General features: G+C 50.9%; 3 protein-coding genes across 13 annotated transcripts in view; 1 reads left to right on the forward strand and 2 right to left on the reverse strand.

The window, feature by feature from the left end:
- Nucleotides 1-115: 115 nt before the first annotated feature.
- MUTYH (mutY DNA glycosylase) lies at nucleotides 116-11764 on the reverse strand. 8 transcript variants are annotated; one of them, XM_003936903.4, is made up of 16 exons: nucleotides 11679-11758; nucleotides 7625-7745; nucleotides 6289-6437; nucleotides 6158-6197; nucleotides 5971-6044; nucleotides 5792-5833; nucleotides 5637-5708; nucleotides 5449-5562; nucleotides 5266-5363; nucleotides 4734-4878; nucleotides 4591-4654; nucleotides 4226-4417; nucleotides 3985-4121; nucleotides 3747-3899; nucleotides 1368-1409; nucleotides 116-307 (listed from the first exon to the last, which is right to left on the reverse strand). In XM_003936903.4, the coding sequence occupies exons 1-16, from the start codon at nucleotides 11712-11714 to the stop codon at nucleotides 176-178; spliced, it is 1611 nt and encodes a 536-aa protein (XP_003936952.3). In that variant the 5' UTR covers nucleotides 11715-11758; the 3' UTR covers nucleotides 116-175. The 8 variants fall into 8 exon arrangements, with proteins under 8 accessions (XP_003936952.3, XP_010345723.3, XP_010345724.1 ...); XM_010347421.3 differs by having other exon boundaries at nucleotides 6289-6440; XM_010347422.3 differs by lacking the exon at nucleotides 11679-11758 and adding an exon at nucleotides 11442-11612 and having other exon boundaries at nucleotides 6289-6440.
- On the forward strand, nucleotides 11684-15148 carry TOE1 (target of EGR1, exonuclease). Of its 2 annotated transcripts, none has more exons than XM_003936908.4 (8): nucleotides 11684-11764; nucleotides 12509-12651; nucleotides 12739-12779; nucleotides 12918-13014; nucleotides 13389-13547; nucleotides 13827-14086; nucleotides 14286-14445; nucleotides 14525-15148. In XM_003936908.4, the coding sequence occupies exons 1-8, from the start codon at nucleotides 11713-11715 to the stop codon at nucleotides 15146-15148; spliced, it is 1536 nt and encodes a 511-aa protein (XP_003936957.3). In that variant the 5' UTR covers nucleotides 11684-11712. The 2 variants fall into 2 exon arrangements, with proteins under 2 accessions (XP_003936957.3, XP_010345726.3); XM_010347424.3 differs by having other exon boundaries at nucleotides 14361-14445.
- The window catches only part of TESK2 (testis associated actin remodelling kinase 2), a 165022-nt gene continuing 161113 nt past the window's right edge, over nucleotides 13317-17225 (reverse strand). For all 3 annotated transcript variants that reach the window (XM_074380715.1, XM_010347426.3, XM_010347430.3), the window contains exon 11: nucleotides 13317-17013. In XM_074380715.1, coding sequence (XP_074236816.1) covers nucleotides 16295-17013 — 719 coding nt within the window. In that variant the 3' untranslated portion in view covers nucleotides 13317-16294. The remainder of the gene's footprint in view (nucleotides 17014-17225) is intronic.

Below are 17225 nucleotides of genomic sequence, written 5' to 3' on the forward strand. Positions count from 1 at the left end.
CTCCTGCCTGTAATACAAACACTTTAGGAGGCTGAAGTGGGAGAATCACTTGAGTTCAAAACTGGCTTGGGAAACATAGCAAAACCCACGTCTCAAAAATAAAACACAAAATAACTACAAAAATAAGCACTTTATTAACAACAGGATTCTCAGGGAATGGGAGCTTTCAGAGGTGTCACTGGGCTGCACTGTTGAGGCTGGGTGCATCAGTGGAGATGTGAGGCCGAAAGAAATCATCCAGGACTTGCTGGCCCATGCTGGGCTTTTTCCGACTGGATGGAGAGGACACCTGGGGCCTTTTGAAACCCTGTGGAAAAAAATGGAAGGAGGGAGCCCTTGTAGTAGTGGGGGAGAAGACAATCCTCTCCTTGCCCTCCTTCCCTTTCCCGGACTCTACGGATAGCTCAGGCTTAACCTGGAATGCTGTAGAGCTTTCATCCTGCCTCAATTATCTGCCCCACCAATCAAATCTCCAAAACGTTGCCTGAGGGAATAGAATTGTCTTAAAAATGCAAATTTGAGTCCTCTCTCCATCTAAAATGGGTCATTGGCCTGAGGCTCACACCCTGACTGACCCAGCAGGCCCTGCTCACCTTTCCAGTTAAAGCAACTGCTCACAGCTCCTTAAGCACTATTGCAGCCTGCACTGGTCCCCTCCTTTGCTCACACACTACTCTTGGGACCCGAAAGAACATTGCTACGGCTGATTCCCCTCCCAAACCTGAAGAAATGATTGATTTCTAGGACCCAGATTACCAGCTGCTTCCTCCAAACAGCCTTTCCTGATCCTTGCCTCCCAGATAGAACTGATGGCTCCCATGGATGGGTGCCGTGGCTCACACCTGTAATCCCAGCACTTTGGGAGGCAGAGGCAGGCAGATCACTTGAGGTCAGGTGTTTGAGACCAGTCTAGCTAACACGGTAAAACCCTGTCTCTACTAAAAATACAAAAATTAGCCAGGCGTGGTGGCAGGTGCCTATAATCCCAGCTACTCAGGAGACTGAATTAGGAGAATCACTTGAATCCAGGAGGCAGAGGTTGCAGTGAGCCAAGATCAGGCCACTGCACTCCAGCTTGGGCGACAGAGTGAGACTCCATCTCAAAAAAAAGGACTGATGGCTCCCCAGTTCATATCCCATAAAACCCAGCACATGACACATCTGTGACACTGGATTGTCCTCATCAATTTGTTCCTTTCCCTCTACCCTGCACCCCCTACTGCAAGGTCTCCAGGTCAAGACCTAGTCCTCTCTCCAGTGAAGCCTGGAGTGGAGAATGTTTACCCAAACATGCATCAATTAACTGACTAAAAACCCATGGACTCAAGCCTGGGGAAACACAGCTGGGAGGGGGCTAAGAGACTTACCTTGCAGGTCCCTGGCTGTTGGCCCTCATACACATGGAAAACCTAGTCAAGAAGACAGGGAAGACAGGGCTGGCACTTTCTCCAAAAGAGCCAAATTGGTGTTCTGCCCTTAACTTCATGTCCCAGTACTTTTTTTTGGCCAGGCATAGTGGCTCATGCCTGTGATCTCAGCATTTTGGGAGGCCAAGGTGGGCAGATCATTTGAGGCCATGAGTTCAAGACCAGTTTGGCAAACATGGTAAAACTCCATCTCTAAAAATACAAAAAAATCAGGGCTGGGCTTGGTGGCTCACGCCTGTAATCCCAGCATTTTGGGAGGCTGAGGCAGGTGGATCGCTTGAGGTCAAGAGTTCAAGACCAGCCTGGCCAACATGATGAAACCTCATCTCTACCAAAAATGGAAAAAAAAAAGCCAGGTGTGATGGTGTGTGGTAGGGAGATCCCATAAGCGCCAAGGCAGGAGCAAAAGGCCTCAGCCTATTTCCATATAAATAATGAAGAAGAAAGTAACTACAAATATAACTGTAGTAGTTACTAGTTATTCATATGTGATCTTAGTTATTCATAGGTGATCTTAATTCTTTTACTAATGCCTCTCAGGTTGGAAGTGTGAACCTGGGGTGACATTGTGAAATGAATGACACTAAGGGAAGATGCTTTAAGCCGTCTGTCACGCCCGCATAAAGGCTGCTGGAGGGCGCCTTGGCTGTGCAGCAGCGTCCACTGTTTAGCCAGCTAGGGAAGGAGACATACAAAATGGCCGAGAAATCTCCTTCCTGGGGAAGTTAGGAGAAAACTCCACTTCTCCAAGCTCTTGTGGCGAGGCCTGACTGCTGTCTGGTGGGCCCGCAGACATCCAGGGGCTTAACTGTCTCTATATGATGCTGTGCTTCAGTGGTCACGTTCCATATCTACTCCCATGTTCCACTTCTGCACCTGGTTCCTTTTTTCTTAGAAAAGATAATCAGTAATAGTAATAAAAATTGGCTCACTGCAACATCCGCCTCCTGGGTTCAAGCAATCCTCCTGCCTCAGCCTCCCCAGTAGCTGGGACTACAGGCACGCGCCACCATGCCCAGCTAATTTTTGTATTTTTAGTAGAGACGGGGTTTCACCATGTTGACCAGGATGGTCTCTATCTCTTGACCTCGTGATCCACCCGCCTCGGCCTCCCAAAGTGCTGCGATTACAGGAGTGAGCCACCACGCCCGGCCTAAAATCTTAATGTTTTAGTTCTTTCTTGATAAGTATGGAAAAGGTGCTGATGCATTAGGCTCCTTACCTCACTTCAGGTGCCAGAAATTCCTGACTCCCTACCTGAATGACACAAAAAGTACTTGACCCTATCACTGCCACATCCTACCTACCCTGCCCCCAAGTCTCTGACCACCAAGACCACGCCCTACCTACCTGGCCCCCAGATTTGCAACTCAATAAAAGTGAGAGTGTCTCAGCATTCAGGGCCACTGCTGGTCTCCATGATTTGGGTAGCAGTGGACCCTTGGGCCCAAACTCTCTTTTCTCTATCTTTGTGTCTGTGTCTTTTATTTCTACAATTTCTCATCTCTGCACCAGCCGGGAGAGGCTCACAGAACCCTGTAGGGCTGGACCCTATATCTGGCACCCAACGTGGTAGTGGACCCTAGAGTGGTGCACACTTTGAGGCAGGAGAATTACTTCAACTTGGGAATCAGGGTTTGTAGTGACCTCAGATCACACCACTGTACTCCAGCCTTGGTGACAGACAGAGACTCCGTCTCCCCACCCAAAGAATAAAAATAAAAAATTAAAATTAAAAAACAAAAAGTCAGCCAGGCATGGTGGTACATACCTGCAATCCCAGCTATGTGGGAGGCTGAGGCAAGAGAATCACTTGAACCTGGGAGGCAAGGCTGCTGTGAGCCAAGATTGTGCCACTGCACTCCAGCCTGGGCAACACAGTAAGACTCTGTTTCAATAAAAGAAAATATAAAAAGCGTGTATGTTTTTTTGACCAGGTGCAGTGGCTCATGCCTATAATCCCAGCACTTTGGGAGGCTGAGGTGGGTGGATCACTTGAGGCCAGGAGTTTGAGACCAGCCTGGCCAACATGGTAAAACCCCCATCTCTACAAAAAGTACAAAACAGCTGGGTATGGTGGTGCACACCTGTAATCCCAGCTACTCAGGACGGTGAAGCACAAAAATCGCTTGAACCTGGGAGGCAAAGGTTGCAGTTAAGCCAAGATCGCACCATGATACTCCAGCCTGGGCAACAGAGTGAGTCTCCATCTCAAACAATAAAATCAACATGCCTTTTTTTCCTGTTTACACAGTAATATGTTCATGTAGAACACGTAGGAAACACAAAGAAGTACAACAAAGACAACAAAGGTCATGCCTTTTTCATGGCGGTGGAGACAGCTGCGGTGTGAAATTCTTCCCGGGTCAGCCAGCGAGCGCCTGGTGGTACGGTGGTCACCGGGGTCTGCCCTTCCAGGGCAAGACCATAGACTTGATAAGTCAGCTTGATGTGAGAGAAGACATGGACAACCTGGAGGAGGGACCAAGGGCTTCAAATAGGCCTGTGGATATAGCCTCAAAAGCCAACATTGCTGGCCCTCCCGCTGCTCACTTACCTCCCCGAGGTGCCGGAGGTGGGTGGCTGGGAGGGGCCCAGCCCAACGCTGAAGTTCTTGCAGCAGGGCCTTGCGCTGAAGCTTCTCTGAGGGCTCCCAGGTCACAGACGGGAACTCCCACAGTCCTGCCAGCAGACCTGAGAGGGAGGGCAGGCAGGCAGGGGTCAGGCATCAGCTGCCAATTCCCTCCATTCTCCCTTGTTACTCATGCCACTGCCCTCCATGCACAGTATCCAGGTACCTGAGTTGGGCCTTTGCACCAGCAGAATTCGTGCACTCCCAAGGGCCCTGGACTGTTCCAGAACACAGGTGGCAGAGCTCTCCTCCCTGGGGGGCTTACGGCTGGCCTTTCTGGGGAAGTTGACCACTCCCAGGGTCTGGTCCCAGGGCTCCGAGGGAGGCAGGCACAGCTGGCACTGTCCAGTGCTGGGAGCTGGGAAGGGAGATCCCTGAGCCCTACTCAGGCCAAGAGGGCTTAGGTGTCAAGCCTAGAGAGCAGGCTTTGGCCGGGTTCTGCAGACTCTTACTCAGGTTAGAAGAGGAACTGGAATGAGGCTTCTGACAGGGCCAGGAAGGGCTGGGGAGAGGGCTAGGTTTGGTGCTCACCGCACTCCTCCACATCAGGACTGTCCAACAGGCTCCGTGAGGCTAAGGGCCGTTCCCGCTCCACCTGAGAGGCACAGGGTTGGGTGTCATGGGACAGAGTCACTCCTTAGGACTCCTCATTGCCCCTTCCCAATTAGGCTTACTCTCTGGCGTGCCCGGCACAGGCTCTGCACAGGGCACTGGCTGCACAGTGGGCGCTGTGGGGTACACACTGTGGCCCCTAGCTCCATGGCTGCTTGGTTGAAATCTCCTGGTCGGGCTGGGTCCACTAACTGCTGGGCTAGACTCCTAAAAGAAGGGAACACTGGGCCGGGTGCGGTGGCTCAAGCCTGTAATCCCAGCACTTTGGGAGGCCAAGGCGGGTGGATCACGAGGTCAAGAGATCGAGACCATCCTGGTCCACATGGTGAAACCCCGTCTCTACTAAAAATACAAAACATTAGCTGGGCATGGTGGCACGTGCCTGTAATCCCAGCTACTCAGGAGGCTGAGGCAGGAGAATTGCCTGAACCCAGGAGGCGGAGGTTGCGGTGAGCCGAGATTGCACCATTGCACTCCAGCCTGGGTAACAAGAGCAAAACTCCGTCTCAAAAAAAAAAAAGAAGGGAACACTGCTATGAGCCAAAGCTCCTTTGGAGACACCCCTGAAGTACCCTTGTCACCCCGACATCCTACCAGAGCTGCTGGGAGATGAGACTGCTGCTAGGATCAGCACCAATGGCCCGGACACGGCACAGCACCCGTGCTACGTTGCCATCTACCACACCGGTTGCCTGGCACAGAGGAGCCAAAGAGTCAGCCTGGGCTGGGAGGAAGGAGGTTGAGCACACACAAAATGGGGGTGGGCTGTGGGCTTACCTGGCCAAAGGCAATAGAGGCAATGGCCCCAGCCGTGTAGCGCCCCACACCGGGCAGGAGCTGCTGCAGGGTCTCTGCTGTACGTGGCATGTGGCCCCCTAGCTCCTCTACTACCTGATTGGAGTGTAAGACTCAAGCTTATGAGACACCAAGACTCCTAGGTTCCCACCCTCCTGCCATCTCCGTACCTTCCGAGCTCCCTCCTGCAGCCGCCGGCCGCGAGAATAGTAGCCCAGGCCGGCCCAGAGCTGATTCACCTCCTGTGGGTGGGATCAGAGGTCAAAGAGATCACTCATCAGTCCCTCCATTGTTCCTATCCCCCCTACCCTTGGGTAGCTCTCACCTCCAGGGAAGCGCTGGCCAGATCCTGCAGTGTAGGCCACTTCTACAGCCACAGGCAGGCAGAAAGAGACAAGGTCAAGGGTGAGGGTGGTAGAGGAAGCATTCTCTACACCCACCCCAAAGTAGAGGCTCTCATCTGGGGTCTGACCCATGACCCTCCCCTTCGTCCCCTGGAGTCACCTGCATCCATTTGATATAGTAGTTGATCACCGTGGCAACCTGGGTCTGCTGCAGCATGACCTCTGAGACCCACACTGGGGGAAAGGAGTTGGCATGAGGACACTGCTGACCTGCCCTATCCTGGCCCACAGCCCCCAGACCCAAGGTCCTCAACGCAAAGTGCCCTGCTCTCAGGAGATGTACTGACCAGCATATGCCCGCCTCTCCGGGTCCACCTCATCTTCTGCCTGTCAGTGTAATAACCCCAGATGAGGAGTTAGGGTGGAGGGGGATAGGTGCCTGCCTCCCACCTACTGTCCCTGTTCCTCGCCTGCCTACCTGTCTCCTCCATGGTAGGTCCCGCTTCTCTTGGTCGTACCAGCTTAGCAGACTTCCTCGGAAGGCTGTGACTTCGGCTATGTCTCTGAATAGATGGTATGAGGAGACAGAGGCCTGCAATACCACCTCTTCCAGCTGTCTGGCCAGGCCTGCTGGAGCCCCAGGACACTCAGAAATCATCCCTGCACAGGGTCTCGGGACACAGCAGCCTGTGGCAGTATGCTCCCACTTGGGGCTTCCTCCAACCAACCCCCTTACTTAAGCTTTGGAGTTGGAGTCAGACCAGAGTTCTGTAATTGCATGTAACTGTGGCTAAGTTTCTGGCCTTAATTTTCTCAGGGTGGTACTGTTGGCTTCTTTGTTTCTGAGCCATAATGAAAACCTAAGAGTTTTAGCCAGGTGTAATTTATACCTGAGCAGGGCTTTCTTATTTACAAAACACTTTCAGGCTCATAAACTCATTTGGTCCCATGAAAGCCACATGAGGGAGGAAATGCTGAACTACTGCTCCATTTGACTGGTAAGAAAGCAGCCATTCAGAGCAATTATCCTAATGTCACACAGCAATATAGTCAGAATTACACCCTTAGTGAGTCTCTCTTTTTCTTTTCTTTTTTTTCTTTTTCTTTTTTTTTTTTTTAATTTTTTTTTTTTTTGAGACGGAGTTTCGCTCTTGTTACCCAGGCTGGAGTGCAATGGCGCGATCTTGGCTCACCGCAACCTCCGCCTCCTGGGTTCAGGCAATTCTCCTGCCTCAGCCTCCTGGGTAGCTGGGATTACAGGCACGCGCCACCATGCCCAGCTAATTTTTTGTATTTTGAGTAGAGACGGGGTTTCACCATGTTGACCAGGATGGTCTCGATCTCTTGACCTCGTGATCCACCCGCCTCGGCCTCCCAAAGTGCTGGGATTACAGGCGTGAGCCACCGCGCCCGGCCATCTTTTTCTTTTCTTTTCTTTTTTTTTTTTTTGAGACAGAGTCTGGCTCTGTTGCGCAGGCTGGAGTGCAGTGGCACTATCTCCACTCAGTGCAACCTCTGCCTTCCAGGGTCAAGCAATCATCCCACCTCAGCCTCTCGAGTAGCTGCGACTACATGACGCTCACCACCACATAAGCATAGAGATGGGGTTTTGCCATGTTACCAAGGCTGGTCTCAAACTCCTGGGCTCAAGGGATCCACCCACCTTGGCCTCCCAAAGTGTTGGGATTACAGGTGTGAGCTATCACACCTGGCCCTTAGTAAGTCTCTTAATGATACTTATCGAAATCCCTTCCCAGCCTGAATCTGCCCCCTTTCATGGCCGATGAGCCTTGGACCACAACTGAGTTCCTTACCATTAGGGGCAGAAGGTTTGGCCTGACTGCTGCTCTTAGCATGTTTCTGCCTCCCTTCCTGGCTGGCTGCCTGCTTCCTGTGACCACTTCCCATGGCTGCTCGTGGTTTCCTCATGATGATCTGAAACAAAAAGATCCAGCCAAAGTAGTCAGTCACAATGAGGCTGAAACTTGAGGTCTTCCAGGGGTGATAGCCACTTCCCTCCCTACATCATTCACATAGGGTCTAGCTTTTCTCAAGCACTCTGAAGATGCTCATGGGTTTACCCCTGGCTGGCTGCAGCACTGAGATACAACTGGTAGAGATGAGCAAGTGGCCTCAAGGGGGTTAGCGTTATATCCCTGGAGACATGCAAAGATTGAGAGGCCAGGGCTGGGATGGATGCAGGACCAGAGCCTCCTGTTTGGGAGCATTTGTGTATCTCTGATGCTTATTGTAACTGTGTGTGTGGATAGGGGCTGTTTAGGTATGCCTGGGAGAACTGGGGTAGATGGTTTCTCTGCCTCTTAGAGATGTAGCATTTTTACACTGAAACAGTCTTTGGTAGTCATATAGTCTAAGACCTGCATTCTTTTTTTTTTTTTGAGATGGAATTTTACTTGTTGCCCAGGCTGGAGTGCAATGAATGGTGCAATCTTGGCTCACCACAACATCTGCTTCCTGAGTTCAGGCAATTCTCCTACTTCAGCCTCCCGAATAACTAGGATTACAGGCATGTGCCACCATGCCTGGCTAATTCTGTATTTTTAGCAGAGTTGGCGTTTCTCCATGTTGGTCAGGCTGGTCTCAAACTCCCGACCTCAGGTGATTTGCTCACTTCTGCCTCCCAAAGTGCTGGGATTACAGGCATGAGCCACCAAACCTGGCCCCAAAATCTGCATTCTATCCTAGAAGAAACCAAGGATAAGAGGGACAAAAGATCTGCCTAAGAACAGATGGCAAATCAGTGGGAGAATAGAGATGAGCTATTTTTATTCCTAATCTTTTCCTGATCTAGTAAACCATAGGTGGCTGACCATTAGCAATGAGAAAGTGTGCCTGGTTGATTTTCACTGCTCCCTGACTGTTCTTAAGGCTACCTTTTCTCTAACAGCTAAAAGGAGCTAATACTTTGTGAGTGCTTACTCTATGTCAGACCCCATGAAGAGGTTTACCAGATGTCTCAATTTCCTGGTAACTCCATGAAGTATGTACCAGTATCACCTCCATCTATAAGGAAATTGAGGTTTATGGAGATTAGGTAACTTGTTCTTTCAAATCCACAACATGCTGTGTGATAAAATGCAGTCCCTGCTAAGCCTCTGTATCAACCCCCCAACCCCCGCCAAACCTTTGATTTTACCACCTCATTTGCATCAAAAGAGCTTGCCTCCTCCTTCAAATCTACCTCCATTTGCACTGTCTCAACTTCCACCTCTTCAGGGTCCTGCTCCTCTAATCCTTTCTAACTGCTGGAGCTCAGAAACCAATACCCCAGGCTGGGTGCCTGTAATCCCAACACTGCAGGAGGCCAAGGCAGGTGGATCACTTGAGGTCAGGAATTTGAGACCAGCCTGGCCAACGTGGGGAAATCCCATCTCTACTAAAAACACAAAAAATTAGCCGGATGTGCTCACTTGAACCCAGGAGGCAGAGCTTGCAGTGAGCTGAGATCGTGCCACTGCACAGCCTGGGCAACAGAGACAGAGCAAGACTCTGTCTCAAAAAAAAAGAAACCAATACCTACAAATATGGCACTTTGACATGCTGAATTCGAGAAGCCTCAAGGTCCCTCTGATCCTTCCACCCCACACAGACTCTCCCAAAGCCAGGATGAAGTTGTTGTCTGGAACTCTTTATCTGCCTAAAGTCCAAACCCACTAAAAAGAATACTTGTTTTGTTTTCTCTTCCTGCTAAGACTAACACGAAACCATACCTGAACAATAATTCAAATTCCAAAGAGAACTATTTACAAATTAATCTCTGTCCTCATTCCATTCTCCCTAGTAATCCTTTATTGTCCTTCAACAAAATCTCCTTAAACAAAAAGGGCTGGACATGCTGGCTCAGACCTGTAAGCCTCGTACTTTGGGAAGCCAAGGCAGAAAGATCGCTTGAGCCCAGGAGTTCGAGACTAGGCCTGCAACATAGCAAGACCCCATCTCTACAAAACAAAAAACAGAATTTCTCTTCTACCCCTCCCATAATGTTTTGCCAGACAGTATATAAACTTCTGAACTCTTTAGGGGGATGGGTAATCACTTTGTGGTTCTTCCAGTGTGCATGTTAATACACTTGCATGCCTTTTCTCTAGTTAATCTGCCTTTTGAGTTGATTTTTCAGGAGATCTTCAGAGAGCAAAGGGGAAGTTCTTCCCTTGGCTCGTATACAATCAAGTCTCACCCTCCTTCCCTTCATAACCAAACATCCTTCACCAAACTTGCTTACTTCCATATTCATTCTACAATTCATTCTCCAAAGAGCAAAGCAACCTTTCTGGATCATGTCACTTCCTTCCTTTTTTTTTTTTTTTTTGAGACAGAGTTTCGCTCTTGTTACCCAGGCTGGAGTGTAATGGCGCCATCTCGGCTCACCGCAACCTCCGCCTCCTGGGTTCAGGCAATTCTCCTGCCTCAGCCTCCTGAGTAGCTGGGATTACAGGCACGCGCCACCATGCCCAGCTAATTTTTTATATTTTTAGTAGAGACGGGGTTTCACCATGTTGACCAGGATGGTCTCGATCTCGTGATCCACCCGCCTCGGCCTCCCAAAGTGCTGGGATTACAGGCTTGAGCCACCGCGCCCAGCCTGAGACAAGGTTTCACTATGTTGCCCAGGCTAGTCTTTTTCTTCTTCTTCTTTTTTTTCATCTCACGCATTTATTCTCTGAGGCTAGTCTTGAGCTCCTGGGCTCACGCGATCCTCCCAGCTTGGCCTCCTAAAGTGATTATAGGCGTGAGCCACTGTGCCTGGCCCAAGCAGTTCCGAATAATAAGAGAAGCTGAAGATGAACTATAAACAATGAGTAACCAAGGAGAGTTGGTAGGCAGAGGTGGATGGGAATCGGAGTGTCTGAGGAGGGACTAGTTTCCAATAGGAACCTCTTTCAAGTTCAGTCACCCTCTAGGTCGAGTATACCACCTAGCTGCTTCACAATTTGTCCCTTCCTCGCCATCCATACTGTCAGTCTTAATTCAAGTTCACATTATCACTTAGATTACTTATTTCCTTTTTTTTTTTTTTTTTTTTTTTTTTTTTTTTTTTTTTTGAGACAGAGTTTTGCTCTTGTTGCCCGGGCTGGAGTGCAACGGCGCCATCTCAGCTCACCGCAACCTCCACCTCCCAGGTGGAGCAATTCTCTTGCCTCAAACTCCCAAGTAGATGGGATTACAGGCATGCATCACCATACCCAGCTAATTTTGTATTTTTAGTAGAGGCGTGGTTTCTCCATGTTGATTAGGCTGGTCTCAAACTCCTGACCTCAGGTGGTCCGCCTGCCTCAGCCTCCCAAAGTGTTGGGATAAAAGCTTCCTTAACTAGTCTGTTGCCCTACCCCCTCCTCAGACTCCTCTGAAGGCAAACTCTTCGCCTCTTTCACTTTCTGGCGAGCACTGAGCTCTCTGGGAATTTACCGATGCCCAGAACACCGTCTTTCCCCGACACGACCCTCTCCTAGCCTAACTCCTGCGCGTGTTTTAAGCTCAGCTCAGGCAGCATCACCTTTTCTGGAAAGTCCAAACCCGGATACCCCAACACACCCCACCCCCGGCCCACGCTGATGAAGACAGCAGGACACCGAGGGCCCGCGTTTCCGCCACGAGCGCGGGAAAGATTACCTCCGGTGCGCTCTAGCGCTCCTGGCTTTCCGGCTCACTCCAGGGGGCGTGGTTCGAGTCCAACCCGGCGGCGAGGCGGCTGCCAATAGGCAACTAGCGAGCGCCTGGCTCCCTTCCCCGTGCCGGACCCGGGAGGTCTGAACGGAAGTCCGACCCCCCGGCGATGTGACGGCGAGACTCCGCCCCATCCCCGACTGTCTGAGCCGCGCAAGGAGACCCAGCGGAAGCTTTGCGTACCCACAGACGACTCAGGCGGGAGACGAGCGGTGTCATGGCCGCCGACAGTGACGATGGCGCAGGTTCAGCTCCCGCAGCCTCCGACGGTGAGCGGCTTCCCAGGGGTAGCCTTCAAAGCCTCTGCTCTCGGGAGAGGGGAAGGCCTCGCGTTCATAGTTCTAGAGACTCCTCAGGCTTCAGAGGATTACGCTTTCCGCCTGAACTAGCCACGAGGAGACTACGAGTCCCGATGTGCACCGCGGCTCGGGCTGCAAAAGCCTGGAGCATTGGGAGTATGGGGCTGATGGAGGCATGGCGGGAGATGTAGTCTGGAGCTTATAACGGTTAGTAACAGTTGTAATTCAGTTCAGTGGAGTGGATTGGGCGTTGTGGTGCAAAGGAATGTAGGACGTATTGGGAGCTCTGGAGTTGGGCGCTATCAGGCTCTGGGAACTGTTGTTTGTGGTGCTGGGTCACCATGAGAACAGTAGTATGGATCCCTGTGGGATATTAAGGAAGCTGAGATCCTCAAACCCTGCTAAATGTTTCCTGCAGGACCTGGGAAAAAAGAATCTCAAAGGTCATCTAGTCCAACTTTCTCCTCTACGGATTGTGACAGCGAGGTGGGAAGTAATTTTCCCAGTCTCGTATAAGCCATTGGAAGACCCAGGCTTCCTCTCCCCAAATTCAGGGCACTCTCCGAGTCCTGTGTGTAGAACGCGTGGGATACAAAGGCTTGTGGGAAAAGCTACCAGTGGAAACTACCACCATCACAGTGGCCCAGCTTGGGGGTGTCTGTTCGCCTAGGCTGTTTCCTTAAGCATGAACATCCGTCACCCTCCTTACCCCAGGTGGTGTCAGCAAGAGCACAACATCTGTGGAGGAGCTAATAGTCCGGGTTCCTGTAGTAGATGTTCAAAGCAACAACTTTAAGGAGATGTGGCCATCCCTCCTGCTAGCCATAAAGACAGCCAATTTCGTGGCTGTGGACACGGTGAGAACTGGGAAACAAGGAGGGCAGGTGGTTGTGAAGGGGCTGGTGCTGAGGGCTTGTCACAGCCCTCCCTTTACCTATCCACAGGAGCTGAGTGGGCTTGGGGACAGGAAGAGTTTGTTGAACCAGTAAGTATAAGCCCTGTTCTCTTTAGTGCCCACCCTCAACTGTGGAGTGGTGGTGGGAGGGGGGTCACAGACCTGGGTGGTTTGGGTCCTTCATGAGGCTAACTCCCAGCCACAGTAACCCCCAAACCGAACCCCAAGGTGCATCGAGGAACGTTACAAGGCTGTGTGTCATGCTGCCAGGACCCGTTCTATCCTCTCCCTGGGCCTCGCCTGCTTCAAGCGGCAGCCAGACAAGGTATGGGCTGATCTCACCCCTATCCTAGGTCTGGCTGTGGGGAGGAGGGTACAGAGATTCTGGAGAACATCAGATAGGAAGTTTTTTTGTCCCAAATCTCTTTTAACTTGATAGGTTTTTTTTGTTTGTTTGTTTGAAATTTCAATAGATTTATGGGGAACAGGTGGTGTTTGATTACATGAATAAGTTCTTTAGTAAGGTTTTGGTGCACCCATCACCCGAACAGTGTACACTGTACCCAATGTGTAGTCTTTTATCCCTCACCCACCTCCCACCCCTAGTCCCCAGAGTCCATTGTATCATTCTTAAGCCTTTGCATCCTTGTAGCTTAGCTCCCCCAAATCTTTATATAGCAGTCTTCCTTTTTCTCCCAGGGTGAACATTCCTACCTAGCTCAAGTGTTCAATCTCACTCTGCTGTGCATGGAGGAGTATGTCATAGAACCAAAGTCTGTGCAGTTTCTGATACAGCATGGCTTCAACTTCAACCAGCAGTATGCCCAGGGCATCCCCTACCATAAGGGCAATGACAAGGTAAGCCTCCAGCCTCCCTAGCCTCGAGGCCTGCCCCTTCTGTGACTTTATTTCTTCCTACCCTAGGCTGGATGCCTGGGGAGAATCTGCTTCTTAGGGAGTATGGGGAATCACTAATGGCAAGGCTTGGGAAATAAGACTGGTATGAGGAAGGTGGGTAGAGTTGGGTTAGGTAGAGAGAAAGAGAGCATTCCAGGTGGGGGAGCCTGGTAAGTGCCCAGCAGAAGAGGCTACCTGGGGGACTCTGTCCTTCTCATTGACCTCTTTATTTTCACCTAGGGTGATGAGAGCCAGAGCCAGTCAGTACGGACCCTATTCCTGGAGCTAATCCGAGCCCGCCGGCCCCTGGTGCTACACAATGGCCTTATAGACTTGGTGTTCCTGTACCAGAACTTCTATGCACACCTCCCTGAGAGTCTGGGAACATTCACCGCTGACCTGTGTGAGATGTTCCCGGCAGGCATTTATGACACCAAATATGCTGCTGAGTTTCATGCACGCTTCGTAGCCTCCTACTTAGAATATGCCTTCCGGAAATGGTGAGAAAATGGTTGAGGGAAAGGGGTGGGACCTGATACGAATTTATTTCATTCACTTAAGATATTTATTGAGCTCCTACCATGTGCCCAGGCAGTGTTTTAGGTGCTGAGGATTCAGCAGTGAGCAAAACAGACCCAAAAAACCTGCTCTTATGGAGCTTTTATGCTAGTGGACCATTACCCTCTTGCGCTGTTGCAGTGAACGGGAAAATGGGAAGCAGCGGGCAGCTGGCAGCCCACACCTTACCCTGGAGTTCTGCAACTATCCTTCCAGCATGAGGGCCCATATTGATTACCGCTGCTGCCTGCCCCCAGCAACCCACCGTCCTCATCCCACCAGCATTTGTGACAACTTCTCGGTGAGAGCACCCACCTATTTCTTGGGAAGGGAGGTTCCGATATCTGGAGCCCCTTTCTAAGCCTCTTTCCCACTCGTAGGCTTATGGCTGGTGCTCCCTGGGACCGCAGTGTCCTCAGTCCCACGACATTGACCTTATCATTGACACGGATGAGGCTGCGGCAGAGGATAAGCGGCGACGGCGGCGGCGGCGGGAAAAACGGAAGAGGGCTTTGTTGAACCTACGGGGTGCACAGACGTCTGGGGAAGAAGCTAAGGATGGTCCTCCCAAGAAGCAGGTCCGTGGGGATAGCCTCAAGGCTGAAGACACTGAGCAGGAAGCGGCTGAGGATGAAACTAGGAACCTGTCTCACTCCAAGCAAGGCAACAAAAATGACTTAGAGATAGGGATTAAGGCAGCAAGGCCTGAAATAGCTGATACAGCCACCTCAGAAGTGCCAGGGAGCCAAGCCAGTCCTAACCCAGTGCCTGGGGATGGATTGCACCGAGCTGGTTTTGATGCCTTTATGACAGGTTATGTGATGGCCTATGTGGAAGTGAGCCAGGGACCCCAGCCCTGTAGCTCTGGACCCTGGCTCCCTGAATGCCACAATAAGGTATATTTGAGTGGCAAAGCTGTACCCCTCACAGTGGCCAAGAGCCAGTTCTCTCGTTCCTCCAAAGCCCACAATCAGAAGATGAAGCTCGCTTGGGGCAGCAGCTGATGCAACTTCTACCTAGCACTCAGGTGTAACATATTTTGGGTCTCTCTAGCCTGTAAATGTCATACTCAACTACTAATGAGTTCAGGGGATGGGGAGTGTCCTGGAAGACATCAATGCATTGCCCTGGACCTCCTCCTTTATCTCAGTGTCTGAGGTACAAGTAAGAAGGCTGACCAGCACCTGTAACACCGACTTTATTTTTAAGTCTGAAAATGTCTTGGGAAAGTTTTGCAAAAAAAAAAAAAAAAAAAATCAACAGAAGCAAGTTATGAAAATATTTGACCAGCTTCATCTTTGGTTATTTCTTATTGCAGCTCTATAAGGAAAGACTGTTCCCAAGCTCCAGCCATAGCAGGAAGGGAAGAAAATCAGTCCATGTATAAACCATTTAACCAATTGAATGTATCATCACATGTTGACAAATACATAGAAGCAGGCCCTAGGGCCTACAAAACCAGCCCCACTCCCAACCACAAGGTTGAAAGTCTTACGGGGCAGAACATTAAGACTTCTTTATAAATATGAAAATAGATTAATCAACTGGAAAAGGTCTTTGAATAGGTTAGCTAAGAGCCATGACCACCACGCTACCTTGCCTTCCCGTTGCATAGAAATGTAGTGACGTGGTCTGACCATGCAGTCAGTGCAAACAGCAATTACTCAAGTGTCTTAGACATACTGGCAAGAAGCACCCCAATCTTCAGGTCTGGGAAACAGCCATGCCCATTATGGCCTCCTGATCAGCTCCATATTCCACTCAATAGCTTATATGCCCCAAGAAAGGGCAAGAGACAGACCTGGGGTGGGGAAAGAACCAGGGTAATAGCTACCTGCCAGCCCAGCCTAGAACTAGACATCCTCTGGACCTGTCTAGGGAAGTGCACTGGAAGGTCCGGTGGGAGGCAGACCTCCTTGCTGGATTTCAGAGGCTTGGTATCAGCTGTTGGCCCTAACTAGGAAGACCTCTCACTGCTGCCTCCCCATCATACACAGCCAATGGGCACTGGGAGCCCAGAAGTTGAGCCTGGCTTGGCTTAGCCTGCCTACTCTGTGGTCTCCAGGGAAGAGTCAAGGCTGTGTACCTACAGGGCCATATGGTTTCAGCTGAAGGTCCATCCCCAAGGTGAGACAGGGACTAAACTCCCCTCACCCATCCTGCTTTCCCTGGGTCTGCAGGCCGATGCCTGAGGTGGAGAAGGTAGCTAGAGTTGAGCCTACTGGCCTTTCTTCTATCTCCATCTCCTCAGAAGCACCTGCAGGGTGTGGACTGGTCCCCTGGGGCCTGGACCCAAAACCGTTTTCTTCCTGGAGACTGGAGCAGTCCATAGCCTCATGGGCTTGAGCAGCTGGTAGGGCAGATGCCCGGAATGGTGGAATCTCTTTTACTCTGTACTTGAGACTACTTAGGCGTGGTGGGGGCCCATCAGATAGCGATTCTTCCCGGCCCACAAATGGACAAGCCTCTTGATGCAAGAACTCGGGTGAACCAGGCAAGGAACGCCACCGGCGAATAGGTGGGGCCAGGGGTTCCTGCCAGTCAGCCAGGGGCATAGTTCCGGGCCCTGGTGCATCCAAGTCAAATACCAGAGAGATGACAGACTTGCTGGGCAGGTCAAAAAACTTGATCTTGCCCCCCTTGAGGTCCTGGCGAGCACTAAAAGGGTTGACTTTGGGGGTGCGGGCAGCACCATCTCGTGGACGGTAGTATGGGTCCAAGACGTTCACTGTACGTGGGGGCTTTCGGGAAAAGATGTCTGACTGGCTTCGAGACAGCCAGATGGTACGTCTCGGGCATGGTGACTTGTGGGGGATCTTGTCATCCAGTGAGCTTAGTCGCTTCACCCCAGGTGTTTTCTCCAAGAGTCCTAAAGAATAGTCGAGTCTGGGTAAGTCTTACTAGTCATAACAAATAAAAGCAGCATTTTACCACAAAATGTTTTCCCTCATGAAAGCAAAGTGTAGGTACCACTGTCTCGTTTCACCAATGAAGAAACAGACTCAGAGATGGGAAGCAGTATGCCAAGCCATGGCTCTTAAAGAGGCCAGTACTTTCTGTGTCATCTCCTTCCCCTCCCCT

Source organism: Saimiri boliviensis, chromosome 11, assembly GCF_048565385.1.
Source record: "Saimiri boliviensis isolate mSaiBol1 chromosome 11, mSaiBol1.pri, whole genome shotgun sequence".
Lineage (NCBI taxonomy): Eukaryota > Metazoa > Chordata > Mammalia > Primates > Cebidae > Saimiri > Saimiri boliviensis.